Source organism: Lonchura striata, chromosome 1, assembly GCF_046129695.1.
Source record: "Lonchura striata isolate bLonStr1 chromosome 1, bLonStr1.mat, whole genome shotgun sequence".
NCBI lineage: Eukaryota > Metazoa > Chordata > Aves > Passeriformes > Estrildidae > Lonchura > Lonchura striata.
The window spans coordinates 111,707,327-111,724,805 of record NC_134603.1 but is presented as its reverse complement, the minus strand read 5'-3'; the positions used below and the strand labels follow the sequence as shown (position 1 = coordinate 111,724,805).

General features: G+C 41.9%; 1 protein-coding gene across 4 annotated transcripts in view; it reads right to left on the bottom strand.

The window, feature by feature from the left end:
- Positions 1–692: 692 nt before the first annotated feature.
- Positions 693–17,479, bottom strand: part of ZDHHC3 (zDHHC palmitoyltransferase 3) — a 37,700-nt gene continuing 20,913 nt past the window's right edge. For 2 of the 4 annotated variants that reach the window (XM_077786707.1, XM_021540468.3), the window contains exons 4-7: positions 16,830–16,926; positions 14,867–14,948; positions 12,947–13,077; positions 1,988–4,632 (exon numbers count right to left, since the gene is read on the bottom strand). In XM_077786707.1, the coding sequence (XP_077642833.1) occupies positions 4,390–4,632; positions 12,947–13,077; positions 14,867–14,948; positions 16,830–16,926 (553 nt within the window). In that variant the 3' untranslated portion in view covers positions 1,988–4,389. Of the gene's footprint in view, positions 1,082–1,987; positions 4,633–8,571; positions 10,251–12,946; positions 13,078–14,866; positions 14,949–16,829; positions 16,927–17,479 lie in introns of those variants that run through there. The other 2 variants (XM_021540467.3, XM_021540470.3) reach the window with 2 other exon arrangements.

Genomic DNA, 17,479 nt, shown 5'->3' with positions numbered 1-17,479 from the left:
AATTGACCGTGTGATTTGGTTTGATGATATTGTTGCACTGGGATGGCTCTGGACCCACAAGGGGATGTTCCCATCTCAGACCAGGGATTTGAGCTCGTGTTGGTAACAGCTTCAGCCAGAGATGGTTGTGAGCCTGGGAGGGGCAGCAGTGCTGTGGTCCTACCAAGGGTTGCTCTGCAGCTCAAGGAACTTTTCAAGCAAATCCCTTCTGGGCAATTCCCTCTCCTCCCAGCTTACCATCTGGGAAATGTACCAGCACGTGCCTTTCCTTGTCTTTAGAGCTCAGAAAGAGCAAACTCAGCACAGTCTCCCCAAACACCATTCTTCATGTATCTTCCTATGCCACTTCTTTTGGGGGTTTTCAGGCATTTTTGGAAGAGGTGCCATTTCCAGCAGTATTCATTACTAGTGCTTCCCTAGAAATGCACAGCTTCTATTCTTCCCCTTCCACTCTGAACGCTGCTGGACTACAGGAAGAACCTTGATGGCAGTGTTCACCAGGAGCTCTTCCACACTGGAGAAGACAACAGCTGTGCACAGCTGGAGCCCACCGCTGCACCGCATACCCCAGCAACTCCTGAGCCCACCTTTAGCAAGGGATTTCTCTGTCCCACACCGTAGCCAGCAGCTGAGTGGCACTGGGTTTGCCAGTGTTTCCACAAATAAAGAGGAAATCAGGTCACACCGTAGTATAGGGGGTAATTTATCTGTTTATTTAAAAGGCAAATGCTCAGGCATCAAGGCAGTGGAGCAGAAGAAAGAAATGGTGACTACATCTGGTTATGTGCCAGCCCATAAAAAGGGAAGAGGGGAAAAAAAAGGACTTAAAAAGGCAAAAAGGTTTTAACCACTCTTCTGTGTTTCAGAGATTTGGGGAACTCCCAGACGAGCACGCAGGTGGCTGCCAGGCCATAGAAGGGGGTCAAGGTTGCCCTGACCCCTGCTGTCCCTCCACCCACAGTGTTGTGTTGCTCCACAGCAGCACAGAGTCCCTGAAAAGCCACCTCCTGTGGCGGTGCAGCAGGGAGTGGGAATTCCTCTCCACAGGCCAGAGCGGGTGCAGGGTCCTTGTGCATCATGTCTGCAGAGTAGAGAAGAGCAAGTGGTGCTTGGCAGATGAAATATTAGCTCTTTAGAAAGCACAACAGTGACCAAAGGCACAAAAGAAGTTACAAACAGCAAAAGATGTATTTTTAAAATAAGATGTAAATTCCCTATTTGCATAGAAACCTGCTGTAGAAGAACGGTGAGAAGTACAAGAACACTTTCCACATATGCCACAACCCTGTCCATCACTTATTAACACCTCATGTCAGAGCAGTGACAGGCTCTTCAGCAGACCATGTCCCACTGAGCAGTGCAGGGGGAGCATCCTCCCTAGCCCCATAAATTTAGGGCACTACAAGCAGGTTCTCCAGGATGTCTTTGCTGGGACCTGGTGAGTCAGCCAAGACCATGGTCTGAACATGAAGGTATGCTCTGACAAAGGGCAAGAAGTGTGTAGAGGGAAGGTAAACAGTGAGCTTCATTTCAGTTCCAAGAAAATCATGTTTGGTCTCAAGCTAACAGTCAATCATCAAAGAAGGAGGTTTATACAAAAGCTGTGCATAAAACAGATTTTTCCAATTTGTGAAGACTTGTGATTTCTGACAGTTGTCATACTACATTGAGACAGTAAGGAGATACACCAAGGAGTACTGGGAATTTGGAAGGGGACAAGGGAGACTGACAGCCAAGGAACATCAGAATAATTTGCTGGACATAGGAAGTCACCCTGCCATGTCTTGGAGGCACCACAGCTGGAGCTGGCTGTCCATGCCCTGTGTAAGGCCCAGGGACACATCCCTGTCTCATTCAGACTGTAACTGGAGGAGAGGAGATGACTGCTCTGGCTCTTACCCTCCTCTTCACACTACTTTTCTGTTTCCCCTATTAAAAAAAAAAAAAAAAACACAAAAAAACCACAAACCCCCCCCCCCCCAAAAAAAAAAGAAAAAAACCAGAAATTCCAGCACCTGAGGAACAACAGGAGAGGTGGGAAACAGAGCAAATGAAAACTGTTCTCATGATGAAGTGAACCAGGTCTGAGAGTGGAGGAGAAATTAGGCTGTCTCCATCCATGCCTATCCAAGCCTATCCAGAGTAGGGTCCCTGTCCTGAGAAGCATCCCTGGAATGCAGCACACGGGCTCTCTCCCAGGCTGACATCCCTATACACCTGCCTCAAGATGATTTTCAGCCACGGACTAGTTCCTCCCTGTAGCACCATTCCCACTGCAGACACAGCACCAGAGGCAGGGATGTTAAATGGATGAAGAGGTGGAGCAGCAGGACAAAATTAGAAAACATGAGCTAAAAAGGGCAGTCTTCCTCTTTCAACATCCCCATTGCTCCCTACAGGAAATCCTTTACACACCTGTGTATGTCCCTGATGTCCCTTTCCTGTGGGATGCTGACAGAGATGAGCATAGGCTAGTGAAGAAGGAGGAGAGCTTCCTCCTTCAACACCCTGCTGCACAGGGCAAAGACATTGAAGACCTCATGTCTAAATGAGGATATCTCCTTTCACCTCAAATGTGGGGGGTTTCCCTTTATCCCAGAGGTTATAAATATGCAATTCCTAATGATGTTCTCTTGATCTACTTTTCACTGACAAAGAGGCATCCAGAGGGAACAGGGAATGGGACAACTATTAAGAAATACCCCCAGGATTTTGGTGAAGCTGTGCTCCTAACAGCCAAAGCACTTCATTTGTTCCTATCACCTTTGCCAGAAAAAAGGACTGCTGTGGTAGAGGACGAGTACAGGAGAGAATCTTATCCCCTGAATGCCACAAAATCAATGCACACAAAGATGCTTTCTGAGGGGTTAAAAATAAACAGAAAAAAAAAAAAATCTTGCACCAATTCCACTTGCTATTACTCCTATAAATAATAAAAACTTCATATAGGTCTTTCACAATACCATACTTTCATCCCAAAACCTCCTTTCTCTTCCTTTTGAGAGGAAGCAGTTATCTTTGGTTCAGGTTACAGGGAAGAGGGAGATAAAAGCAAGCATGTTCTGTAGGGGGAAAACAGTATTTCTATTCTAGTATATTTCTAGTCTTCTGCAAATTTAATGACAATTAATGTAAGGCATATTACAGAAGAAATAAAAAACACAAATGAAGAACAGTCTAAATTAAAAGTAGCATCTGGAGGATGCCAAGTGTTTGCAGTGCATCTGAATGCAGCAGCTGGCAACACCTCTGCAGGATTTTGCTGCAACTACTGCCTCCTGCAGTGATGCCCTCCTGGAGTGACAGGTGTTCCTTCTACAGGTTCACCAGCATCCCCCAGGGATTGGCTTCAAATTAGCGTAAGGAAACCTGGAGTAATGGCATGTATTAGCAGGACAATGTTAAACCCAGTTAGATTAGGAGGCACTATTCATTCTCTACCAACTCTAGGTACCAGAAAAAGAGAAATATCTAAATTAGACAAGTCAAACAGAGAGAGGTAGTACCTTCATCACAGGATGCTCACATCGCCCTCTCTTTCACTGTAAAAATAGCCCTGGTACCTGGCCTAGACTCTTCCCTGCTCCCTGGGCTGCAGAGCTCAGCCAGGCAGCTCCCACTCCACACATCTTACATGCCAATGAACCACAGCCCCGGGGAAAAGCTTCCCCCACCAGCACCAGCAGCTCGGCATCTCAGCCAACATTTGTCGCTTCCTGGCTGCACTGGCCATGGCTCAATGCTCCTGCCAGCCTGGCACCATCACAAGCCCACCACCACCTCTGACAAGCATCACCAATCTCACAAGCACAGAGGGTAAAAAATAACCCCTGGAGATATTTCAGAGCCCAAAGGAATCACACCCAGGGTGAGCTCATCCATGTGCTGCACCCATAGCCCTGCATCCCACCTCTGCTAAGACCAGTGCACTAGCAACATTTATAACCCAGAAGCAGCACCCATGGGATGGGATGGGCTAAAGAGGATGCATTTTTCCAGAAAACCTTCAGAGCTGGCTAATCTTGCCATCACACATTTAGTCTTCCAAAGGGCTGTAAGAACAAAAGATTAGCCAGACTCCCTAGGATGGCACATTTCTGGGAACTGGAGCCAATCTATCTGACAATTATAAAATGTCCTTAAACGCCATGAAAGAAAAAACCAATAAAGCAGTTCACACAAGTCTGAAAAAGAGCTTATGAACCCCATCACTTATGAAGCTCTCTCTGGAGATTTGCGTTGCTTCTGCTAGTGCTTTAGTGTCTGTTCCAGACCAATACTCCTGAATTTTTTAATGCACCAGAAAGTATGTTAAAAAACAACCCTTAAATCTCCAGCACAATTAATTATTAAAAAAAAACACCTGAAAGCTTCTCTTGGACACTTTGCTTATTCACGCAATATTTGGATGGCAACCTCTCGAGCCAGAAACTGCTCGATTTCTTCTTGGGTCATTATTTCAGACGCAGGAGCTGCTGCCACCCCTTCAGCTGGTGCTGGGCTCTCGCAGTTCAGGTTTGAGAAAGGGTTGAACCAGCCCAGGGAGAAGGCACCTCCAAATGCCAGCTTCATTCCATCCCAGCCACTGATCTTCTCCCAGGTTGGTTTCTGGTTTTTAAGTCGCTCAATGCCCTGCAAGAAGAGAAGAGTTTATGGTAGTCTCATGCTTATAGCAGGTGTTTGGGCACCAAGCATTGTAGCACATGCAGAACTGCCTACCTATAGCCAGGCTGATGCTATTACAGTTTGAGTTAACAATGAAGACAGACACTCTGCATTACTGGGAGTTCAATCTCCAAATCTAACAGCAAAACCCTCACAACAAGATCAAGTTCATGGACAGTCTGAATATTGCTGATGTATTGTCATCAGTTGCCATTGATATTTAAGGTTGAACAGGGATGGTTCCTGAAAAGCCAGCCTTTTGGGAAACATGGACCTTTTCTCACATAGATTTTTGAATCCTTCCAAAGAGTAACAAAATACAGTTATAACTTAAAATTTCACCTTCTTTGGACATTTTCTGCAATAGTTCAGACACAGCCAAAATACTGCACCTTTTCCCAGCAATCAGGGATTTACCACTGCCACACCTAGGCTAGTCACTAGAAGTTCACTCTGTGCCAGTTAAGAGCAAATATTTAAGAACACAACTTCCATTTACCAAATTGTCAGACAAATCACAATGCAAGCCAGATAATCTGCTGGGAGGTGAGAAAATCTGTACAGGTTAAAGTGGAGGCTTCAAAATGGGACTGGAGCCTTGGTCAGTCAATATTCTGATTCATTCTCCTTCCAAAAATGTCACTTTTAGTAAAGCAAACATTTTGATTGTACTAAAAGAACAGATCCAACAAATTTGGGCATTGACCATTTTTTCCTGGTAGTCTTCTCCAAGGTAGAAATAGGGAACTAAAACTAATTTTCTTAATGATTTTTTTAAGACTACCACTGTGTGAAATACGGTAAAATTTTTTATGCCTATCTTCTGTATATGTAAGAAAGGAGTCAGATCTGCAGCTGTGTATGATCCACTTGTGATGATATACAAGTGATACACAGAAAGTCTGTTCTTAGAGAAGCAACAATACTGAATCCAAGTTTTGATGAACTCAAAGAAAAGAAAAAAAATGTGCAAACTGGGTTAAAACTGTAAGAAAGAACAGTACACTTCTCACGTTCTAATTCTACAGACTTTTCTCGACAACACACAAAACATTCAAAGCTTTGCAGCGAGGGGAAAGGAATACACACAGCAGCTCAGCAGCACCACAGCTGCACTCCCTGTCAGCCTCACAAATAAGACAACAGCAGCTCAGCAGCTCAGTTTGCAGCAACACTGAGTCAGCACGAGCAGACCCAGGAGAAAGCACATCATAAACCAAAACACTGCATGCAAAGCTTCTATGAACTTCATTCCTTCATTCATGCCCCGTTTCTCGTTTCTCCTGCTGACTTAAGAGAAACCCAGCAGTAAATGTGCAGAAAGGAATGACGCAATACCGGGTTGGAATTCCTCAGGATTGTAATTTGGGACAAATTCAAGCCTTGAAGGATTTTGAATGCTAAGCACAGGCCTGTAGCACCTCATGCTGCTCCCAAGCTTGCAAATGTACCTGCTCCAGGGAGAATCCCCTGCAGCCTCTGGCCCCTTGGGATGCCACACTTTGTGTGTCACAGCCAGGACCCGAGCTTACCTCCCTGCTGGGCAAGCTGGAGAGGAGCAGAATTTATGCACAGCAGACCCTTGGCCAAGTGTTCTAGCACTACCATGAGCTTTTCCTCCAGGATACTGCATTTTCAGCACCCAGTGGCTGTGCAACCAGGGGGCAGAAGCTTTGGCAGCTTAAAGCAGGAGACCACCTTTGGCTGTGTGCTGTTCCTTAGCGAACTGCAGAGGTTTCCGGGGTGTTAGTAACAAACTGGAACACGGCTGGAGCACTTACTGTGTGAGCATCTAGAGAGAAGGAAAACAAGTAGCACAGAGCAGGAGGAGAGACAGACAGACATCAGGCATTTAAACCTTCCCTGAGAGCACAAGCTTCAACCCTGCCCTCAGAAATTTGTGTAATCCGTTTCAATCCCTGCTGCCATCTGGGAATACAAATTTGGAACATTTCTGGGCAGCAACCCTTCATTCCCTCCCCCCAAAAAACACTGCTCACCTGCTCCTATCAGCATCTGCTAACCAAGGCAATAAGCAAGGTCAGGCTGAGGTTATGCTAATGCCAATTAGGAAGTAGTTCATCAGAACAGCCAGAGGCGTACTTTCTCTCTCCCAACCTGACCTCACTAATCCCTTCACAGTATGTATTCAAAATAAACAGAAGTTTTATAATTGTATCTTGATCTAATTTTGGCTGCTGGCTACATGGTCAGTAGGGCATGAGGTTATGCCTTAAAAAGAATCTAAGGGAGATGGAAGGAATGCACAGCTGTTGAAGACATTACAGTTTAATGAAACTTTTTTAAAATAAATATACTTACATAAATCTCTCAACATTATTTTAGAAAGTGAGAATTTTGTGTATTGAATTAAACCAATGCCTGTTTTTCTTTCCCATCATGCAGCTATTCCACTTAATAAAAAAAAAAAAAAGTGCTTAGAAAGCATCATCTTTCCCTATTTCAAATTACATAATTTTGAACCAATACTGAAAAGACATACAGAGAGAAATATAAGATACTGGACATTCCTCTTTAAGTAAGAGGCACAACATTCCAAACATGGGGACAGTTAGACAAGGTTGACCTGTGACCACTGTGATGCTGCAGGATAATACCCTGTTTCTTCAACTACTGCCCTGGGTATCTGCTCCTGCCCAGTGCCAGAGGAGGATGGTGGGCTGCATGGTCTGACCCAGAAGTAATCTGCAGGACAGCTCTTGAATGTTAGAAGAAATGCATTAATTTCTTTCAATGCACTTTTAAGATATGAAAGGAAAGAACAAACCAAAAAGACAAGCATTGAGACAAACTGATTGTTAAGGAGAAGACACAGGAAGCATTGCCACTGGAAAATCATGATTAAGGCAGAACTTCTCTTACAGCAGTTCCTTCACACATTTCTCCATGGGAACACCACCTATTTTTTAACAACAGACGTGCTCTGATTAGTTTGTCCTTCAATTTCTCTTGGCCACACTAAAACAGGACCAGCACCTGAAATCAGGTAGTCCTGACCAAGAAAATGCTTTCCATCAGCAAAGTCTGCCTTTCTGCCAGTAAGCCTGCCTTTCTCATACTAATACTGACTCACTTTAATACCATTCAAATTGCAACAAAGTTGTACAGCACAAGGAAATCTGAAGGCCCTGGTTATCACCACACACACACACAACAGGTACCAGTGGCATTTCTATGATGATGCCTCATTTAAAAGACAAAACACTCAGTCTGACTGAAAGTCTCAGTACTATATAATGCTGTTTAACAATTTGCATTTGGTTTGAAACAAGAAAAACTCAGTAGTTACATATTTTTTCCTCAATGGTCAAAAGGCCAAAACAATGTAATTAATCTTCCTCCAGAACAAATAGCTAATAAGGGTAATTAAAATAAACCCAAACTGGAATGTAGAATTTGTAATCAAAACAATTTCTGAAGCAGTGAACTACAGAGAAATGCATTCATTAGTTAATTGCCTAGGTGACTAAAGCCTCTCCCCTCAATATATCTAATTTTGCATCAAGACAGCTTTAGGGCCAAATTCTCTGCCAGTTCAAATTACCACCTGCACATGTCTCACTATCTGGACTGACCATGGTCCAATATCCAGCTTAACAATTAAGCTGGGAGCGTTGTCTGAAAAAAACCATCACATACTTAAACCAGAGCTTCAGCCTCTCCCAGCTGGTGAAATAAACCACTGATTAACAGATCAGTACACTCAGTTAACTCACTTTTCATCATATATACCAGTAAACTCACTTTTCAACTTAGAAGTTGAACACTCAAGTTAATTAACTTTTATATGCTTCTGCCTGCTTGCATACACAAGTGAGAGTTCAGAAAACTATTACAGATTTTTCCCAAGATTTGGAACAAAGAAAGAAAGAAAGAACAGCAAGCAAGTTTTTGGAAAAGTTTTATTGCATTTGTTTTCCATATGGAAGCATTAACAGATTGAAAAGATGCAGCATTCACATTACTTCCAATATGAGACATCCATTAAATTTCTCCTTCCCTGATTTCCCTCCCTTCCCCCGTGGCTTTGAAGCAGTCTAAGCAGGTCAGTTTCCAAAAAAATATTTTAAACCAAGGAAAGAAAAGATTCCTTGGAAGTCACAGATGCAGCTGATTTGTGTATTTCCTCTGTTTACAATTCATTTGATGAGCCCATGGGAGTTGTGAATCAAAAATATAATAAAATTCCTGCCTGAACACAACATCTTGTAATTAACATTAACAGCTGGAATTATGAATGGTTTAGCTCTACCCGTTTTTGGAATGCCTTCTGTCCCTCCCACTTTTCATCACCACACAGTTCATAACAGCATGCATGCTCCTTACCATAATTATTTCCCAATTTCAAACCCTTACACATATATGTGCGTGTGCTTACACACATACACATGTATGCATAAACAGGAGAAAAGATTTACAAAGCTCTAAACCAGGGCAAAGCTAACAATATAGAATCAATCACCCTGGAACACTTACACATCCCATCAATATTAGTCTTTATAGTAATCTGGGCATTCATGTCAGTTTTTCACGTTAACACTGTTTAGCAGGCATTGCTCTAACAAGTCATTTACCAAGACAAACACACATCAAAAAACATGATTCTGCTATTCTAAACACTTGAAAATTAGCTTTCTTTCTTTCCTGGAAGTGTAAGGCATGTAATAATCCAAAAAGTCTTCTAAATCTGCCACAGTTATCCTAAAGGGGCAACAATTTCCTGCACACAAGGGAGGGAACAGATAAAATAATGCCAGAAAGATGGAATCAGTTCTGTGGCTGGAAGGAAAAAGGAGGGTGGAGTGAGAATTGGTGTTGGCAACGTTTAAGTACTTTACTGTTTGTGATCACCAGATCAACTGGCTCACTTGCTGTGCTGCCTTCTGGTCTTGCACCTTTTGGAACGTGAAGTATCTGCTTCCCTGTTCAAGTTCACTTATGAAAGAGCAATGTGCTCCTTCAGGAAGTCCAAAGGTGTCTGTGTAGGGCTGTTGGCACTCACATGTCATCCACAGAGCTCATCACACTCAGGAGACAGCATGAGAATTTACTCAGAAGAGATGGGTCATAACAGAGAAGAGAGGAAGAGAGGATTCCCTTCACATTAGTTATGCCATACAGAAAGCAAAGAGAAACAAATGCCAGTAAAGTTAATGTGGTAAAAAAGAAAGGGAAAAAAAAAAGAAAGGGGAAAAAAAAAAAAAAGGCAGCATCAGTTTCAGCCAGAGATATAGAATTATCTAAAATGGTGGAACGCAGGGCTTTTTTTCCCCTCTGCAATTATCAGCCATTTAATAGACATAAAAAAGTTCATTTTGCTTTTTGTTTTGAACATTCATGGAAAATTTGTAACAGGAGTGCTGTAATATGTTTCTATTTTAGTGGAAATGCTGGTCAGGAATTCCTCAGACCACATATTGGTAGGGGTCTGCTTTTCCTTGGTCTGGTGTTGCGAATGGGCTAAGCCATGCTATAGAGAACGGATGGCCAAATACTGCTTTCATGTTCATCCATTTTGTTTTTTTAGCCCATCTTCTCTCTTCCTTTTTCAACTGTTCTATTCCCTGAAAACAGAAATATCACATTTTCAGTCAAATACTCAGGTTTTGTAGTTCTGGATTCGGGGAAAGGTCTACTCTCAGTTACCCCTTATCCAAAGGACAGAGTAAGAAAATACAAATGCATCTGTACTGCCTTTCCTTTTCTTCTCACTGTTTTATATTAAAAAATACTAAAGCTAGAAACTGTTCCTTGGAAATAAAATTGCTTTCATTTGCTTCAGACCTATATACTTCAGAAACATTTTAAGACCTGCCAACCAAATTGCCTCTGATGTCAATAAAAAAACCCCCACCACTTAAAACCAAACAAAAAGTATGAGCTTTAATGGCTGAATGCATTATATGCTAACCAGATGGAAAAGTTTTAGAAGAAACCATTACAAGCTTGCAGACAAAAAACCAAAAAAAAACAAAACAAACAAACAAACAAAAAAAAACCCCAAAAAAACAAAAGCCCCACAAACCCAAAGATAATCTCTGTAATGCTCCCAGATTCACCAAGCAAGTTCAGGAAGTGCCCATGGCTCAGTGTAGCTGAGTCTACCTCGCTCCTCTTCATGTATCATTAGAATCACTGCTAAAACATGCATGGGCTGACAGCAGAGAGAGAGGGTTAAGTAAGATACTGATTTCAAGAAATCATTGGCATTGTTTAGTAAAGGTTAGAGGCAGAACAAAAATAAGCCATCAAGCAATCAGCTGAAACATTCACTAGTTAAAACATTAAAAAGAAAATAATGTCTGAAGCTCAGGAAGTGAATTTGGTCTTTCAGGAAAGCCTGGCTGCTACAAAAGCACAATGAGTAAGAGCAGTCACTGGAGAGCATCACTCTCCCACGGGCAGCAGCAGCTGGCAGACTACCCAATTCCTTGACTCTGCATCTTTTGCAAGGTAAGGTTCCTCCTGACCTACATGTGTCTCCCATGTTACACAGTAATGCACTGCAATACATCTGTGTGCCTCAAATTACTGATGCTGGGAGCTCTGATGAGCACATGGATCAGCTGCAGGAGCTGTGCTGATCCCTGGTAATGGCACCTCCAGAGACAACAGCAGAACACCAGGGTTCTGGGTCCCTTCAGGCAGAAAAGAACCATCTTGGCAGGACAGCATACTCAAGATGAGGAATGAAGTCTCCCAGTGACTGGAATAGAAGGTGGAAAAAGGGCAACACACGGCCCTGTCTCTAAAATGCAAATTAGAACATTGCAAGAGAGCACGCCAAGAAGCCTTCACCTGGAAATATTCCTCTGCTCAAAACAGATTGCTTGCACACAGCTAGCTCAATGCTAGCAAACCAACAATGAGACATTCCAGAGAGCAGAGTCCTTACTGGAACATATTAAAAAAACACCCAAAAATAAAACTCCATAACCCAACAGGGGGAGACCATATTTCATTCCTTTATTTTAGAATGTGGCATTGTTCCTTTAACATCTACGAGTTCCCAGAACTACACTGGAAGGGAAAATCTGGGAACTTATTTGGGTGCCCAGCAGTAGGAAGCAGTTTCTAAAAATTCTTGACAGGTTCCAAAGACAGAGAAATTCAGATGATGATTTCACAGGCAGCATTGCTAATTTACATGCTTACTGCTGAACACAAGCTCAGCAGGATCTGTACCACACTGCACTTCTTTCTGGAGCTCTCCCCATTAGAAAGCACAGTGAAGTCTTTCTCTGAGCACAGACAGGTGGAACATCAGCCTCTTGCAGAAGCCAAGCACTAAGGAAAGCACTGCAAACAAAGGCTCAGAACAACGGGCTGGTAGGGCATATAATGCCAGTCACAGCCCTCTGACAGCAGCAAAAACACCTCCTCTAGCTTCAACTGGCCATGGGCAAACAAGGGGAAAGAAACCTAAAGGAGGCAGGGGAGGAAAGAAGAGTTGTCCCTCTTTTAAGACTATCACTTCTCTCCAGCCACTCCGGTTAATTCAATTACCTGAGCGTGCTTGGTGAAGAGTGCAATTATTCACAAGTGAGGGAACACTCCCAGGAGTCACCAGCTTCATCTTTGCAGAAGTGGGCAAAAAAGATTTAGGACTGTAATATTACTATAAAATCTCTACTATGCTATCTTCCAATAAGAGATGGCTTGGTGGATTTGCAGCAGACTGTATCCAGCAGTTTCCATGAGCCTACTCCACTCCGTTTTCTTTTTCCTTCTGGAAGGAGTCTTTGAACTGTTGAACAGGTAGCTAAGGCTGGAAAATCTTCTAGCCTAAAAGAAGCGTGTGTGTCTCTGTGTGTGTGTGTGTCTCTGTGTGTGTGTGTGCACACACGTGTTCCTCCCCCAACTTCTCATCTTGGATTTCCAGCCTTTCCATCACATAAACCTGTGAATAGTGACAACCAGGACACACAGCTGAATTTCAGATAATACCAATGTAAAAGCTCTTCATTAAAGGAGAAAGGTTCTCCAATCCACAGGGACAAATACTCTCTACAGAGTAACCCCAGCTACCTATGCCTACCTTATGGGAGGTACTGTCAACACAGCACCCAGCCAATATACAGGGTACCCTGTGTCCCACAGGAACCCTCAGAGAGCACCATCCAGCACTGTGCTAGCTCAGCTTTATTACACTGGATCTCTCCTCAAAGGGTACATGCGACATGAGGCAAAATCCTGTAGCCTGTCTCTGCTTCTACAAATGGTGAGAGACAGGGTAAAGGAGAGAGTGTGAGACACCCACCGTTTCATCAGTGCAGATGGAGTGTACTTGGGTCCCAAACATAACTGAGGTGAAGATGAGAAATAGGAGAGCCTCAAAACACAAGAGGATGAGTAGAATCACTGTAGTTGGTGGAGAGAAGGAACTACATTCTGTGAAGACAAAAGAATGGAGTTGTAAGGGTAGACATCAAGTAATGCACCTGCTGCAAAACACCCACTAAGCCATGAGTTTCCCATACCCAAACTATCAAATAAATTATATGAACAACATTCCCAGAAATACGCACAGGGAAGCTCCGACATTCAACCATAAAATGATCCCACCCTCAAATTAAAAAAAAAAAAAATAAAAAGCCCTCCAAAACCCCTGCAACACTTCAAGACTGCAACTTTCTTTTCCACTTCGGTGTTTCCCCAGGACAACAACTAGGACACCATTCTCCTCCATTTCAATGCAGGTTCTCCCTTAAAGCTTAGACTTAACAGATTTTCCACAGTGATAAGTCCATTAAAAATCTCAAGTTGACAGTCAGGACACAAGCATATGTAGCACCAACATAAGACCAATGTGCTTCCTTTCGTAACTGTTTTAAGCCATAACTTAAAGAAGGTCAAATTAAACCAAGTTCCTATTTTTCCTCATACTCAATAGTGCAAACTCAAGCAAGAGCTGAAAAAAGAAACCCAAGAAGGTAATTAGAAAGGAGGAGCAGAAGAAAGTAATATTATACAGCCAAAGTCATAGTTGAATGCTGCAAAGTTACAGTTCAGTGCTGTAATTGCCAGAATGTCTCCAGATTTTTCCAAAATCTAAGACTCTGACCAAAAGCCTGTATTTTTCTAATCAGATACGAGACTTAAACAGATACACCATATTCAGGAGCTAACACTATCTGCACAAACACAAGGCAGCTGGAACAATATATCCATCTCTCCTAACAGCTCTGTTCTGCCACCAAAACCTGGGGCAGGTAGGAAAGTGTTTTCCCCACAGGAACAGGCTCTGAGAAAGGACATAAGGGAAACTACCCTTTGATGTCTCCTTCCCTTACAGCCCTGGTCCCTGCAGTCAAATGCAGATGTTCTCAGTGACAGCTGGCAGCTGTTTTACAAAGTTTTGAAGTGCAGAGGAACCTTTTCAAATTCAATTCATGTGTATCCTCTGCAGTACTATGAACTAAAACCAGTCATTATATTGAATAACACTACCAAAATTCCAAGGGAAAAAACCCTCCTCCTTTAAAAAAAATACTCACAAGCAGTACATACATGTGCACACACATTCTTTGACACCTTGCTGTTCAACTCAGCATTACATTGAGGATTTCCTATATCCATTTGTGGCTATAGGAACATACATAGACTGACTTTGTGAAAATGTACTCATTGAATTCAGAGTATGTACTCACAGCATTCAGAATGAATGCTGAGATTTTTGGTTTCGCTTTTTTGAGCTGCTTGGACTCTGTTTTGGTTTGTTGGGTTTATTTTTTTTCTGAGGAAAGGAATTGTTTGTTCTTTTAAGGGTGGATTTTTGGATCTGAGCAGCATGTTTTCCTGGCAGTCTTGCAAGAATGATTCACAGTACTCTTTTTAAAAAAGCATACACATTTTTCTTATCTTTTGCTGCCATTCAGGAAATTAGCACTGTGTTCATGTCAACAGTAGGTTATTGCACACATACTCCTTAGGTGTCTTTACATATCAGCTTTTTCCTAGGCGCTATCAGACATAAATTAAAAGAGGACTTTTCAGGACAGAGATTCCAGCAGGTCAAAAAGAATTATAAGGGCCCAGGAATTATCATTAAACAGATTTAAAAAAAAATAGAGATGGCATAGCAGAACCTTGATAGCATTCTTCTGAAACAAGCCAACTGCATTTATCCTTACTCAAAGGATAATCTGTTATTTTAATAAGGTATTTTGTTTATACTCACTTGTCCAGTCTTCTTCAAAGCAGTACAAGAAGTGAAATCCCACCATGATTAGGGCATGCAGGGAAATCAGTGCTATATACATCTGAAAAATGAAAGATGTAATACAGGTACCAAGTGAGTTCATAGGCCAAAATGCTAAATCTTCCCAACACTTTATTTAAAAGCATAGTGATAGGATTTCAAAATAAACTCAAACCACAACACAACTCCAAAAATCATCAAGCTCTCCCATCTCCCCTGAAAAAGCACTGTGAAGCTGGCAAATGCCATGACTACACAGACTCATTCTCTCTTGCAAACAGCTCTGAGAGAACACAAGGCAGATTGCTGAATCCAACACCAGCTGGATCCAAAACCCAGCCTCCTGTGTCCCACAGTGGCCTTCCACACAGCTTACTGTCCTTACCTCAGCAGAGTACTGCATGACTTTCAGAGAGCAGTAACACTGATCAAGGTATCCTGTTGTCAAAGCTCTTGACAGCACTACAGTTTCCCAGAGAAACAAGTTATCTTGTTTTAACTAGAAAATGCACTTTATCTGTTTTCCAGTTTGAGGTTCAGAAAAATTATGTATTTTTTTAAGAAGTACTTTCTCCTGAGGCAGACACTGGCATGGAAAGTTTCTCTCAGGTTTTAATACTTTGTACTTAATAATTTTTGGTTTAAACCAGGTTTTAGCTTTGTAATAAAAACTGTATGTAACAAAAAGTTAGAGCAGAAGCTATGTGCAATATTACACATAGATTACAATTTACTAAGACAGTGCTAAAAAAGTTACTCTTCTGAACCTACAAACTCTGACAAAGATAGACAGGTAGCAGAAGTGAGAGAAACTTTGTAATAAGAAACACCTCTGGAAGCAGCAAAAGGCAATAGGGGAGCATTCTCGTTTTCCTTGCAAGTTGAGCCTGCTGCTGTTGTTTCACTTCCTCATGTGTCAAAAAGAAAATCCAAGAACAAAACCAGCAACTCTTATTTTGTTCTTCTCAACTAAATTAAGTCTTAAATACAGTCTGCTTGAAAGTGGATATCAGGTTTTAATAGTAACTGAAATCCTTTTGAGAACACCTAGCTCACTTCTCAAGGTTAAAAAACCTGCTTGCTCATAGGAAAGAAACGGGATTAATTTTGTTCTGTAATCCACATCCTTGCAGACCACTTCATAGAACACTAAGCCTGTCATTCAACTGAAAATCTCCTTTCTGCTTGGTAATATGATAATATACTTCCTCAAACCTACAGATATCTCAGAAGATTTATTAATAAAACAGAGCATCACTGAGACTCAGCCTTGTAATGTTCACACTACTCCCACAGGATATTTGCAGTTCACTTTGATGAAACACATTTCAAACCTTCCAAAAATATCCACTGTTCAAGTTTATATTCCTGTTGTCTTACTCATTATGCTACAGATATAGTACAAAAAGTCAAGCACCTCCTTGGTTTTCGAGTACAAAAATAAACCACTTGCAATTAAAAGGTGAATAATTCCTATCCAAGGAGATGCAGGCTTCCCACTCCTTCTTTTAGATGTGGCAACAGCTCTTATTATGTGATCCCACACAGACACTCATACAACTGTAATGTTTAGAAACCCTACATATGGCCTGGGACCCTACCAGCCACTGTTTGATGTAAAAGGATGGCCCCTCACTCAAAGAGCTCATCACCACAATACACTACTCGCATTACAAAATAGGTGCTGAACAACCATCAATACAAACCTCAAAACGCCCTGACAAAAGCTTCCTGTGGTGCCTTTTCCCATTGCTGTGGATGGATGGAGGTGGGGGCCGGTTGTTCCCTAATTAGTGAAACAGAAGGCTGCAGCAGGTCCCCATAAAGTTCTTCCAAAATATGAAGGAAGAGAACACCAGCCCTGGAAGTGCTTCACAGACTATGCACTGCATTTCAGCACTTCCCACTGGACAACCTCAAACATCACCTGCAAAATACTTACTGTAAACAGTACAAAGTACTTCTGGTTATTCTCTCCTACACAGTTATTGACCCACGGGCAGTGATGGTCCATTTTCCGAATGCACCTCTTGCAAACACTGAAAGAACATAGGTCTTCATTAACGGCACTTTTCACTCCAAGAACACAAAATTTTACAGGGGTTTGGGGGACAAAGAAATTCAGCTAAAGAATCAGGGGTGAAATCTGAACATAAAAGAATTTACTTGCCATCATATTTATATTTGTGGTTTGCTTACTTGACTAAGCCTATTCAAAATGAACAACATACAATACCAAACCACCGTTGCAAAAATTAATGCCACACACCAGTGGTTCTTTCCAAAATATGGTTTGAACAATACATTTGGACAGACGGAAAAAATCTGTGTTTAGTTTTAATCTATTTGGCCTGCAAAAATGTCTATAGATTAAAACTAAACATAAATCACAAAGACACAAAAGGTAGTAATGAATAAAGATACTTCTCAGAGTTGCTGACAACAGATTCAGATTTATTTGCCAACATTTGCTAGTAGCAGGAACTTGCAATCAAATAAGGCATTAGAAAAATTCTTGACATCAAGGTAAGCCACATACTAGCAGAAAATAGCTGTGGCAGTCAGTCAGGAACATGGTACTACAATACACAT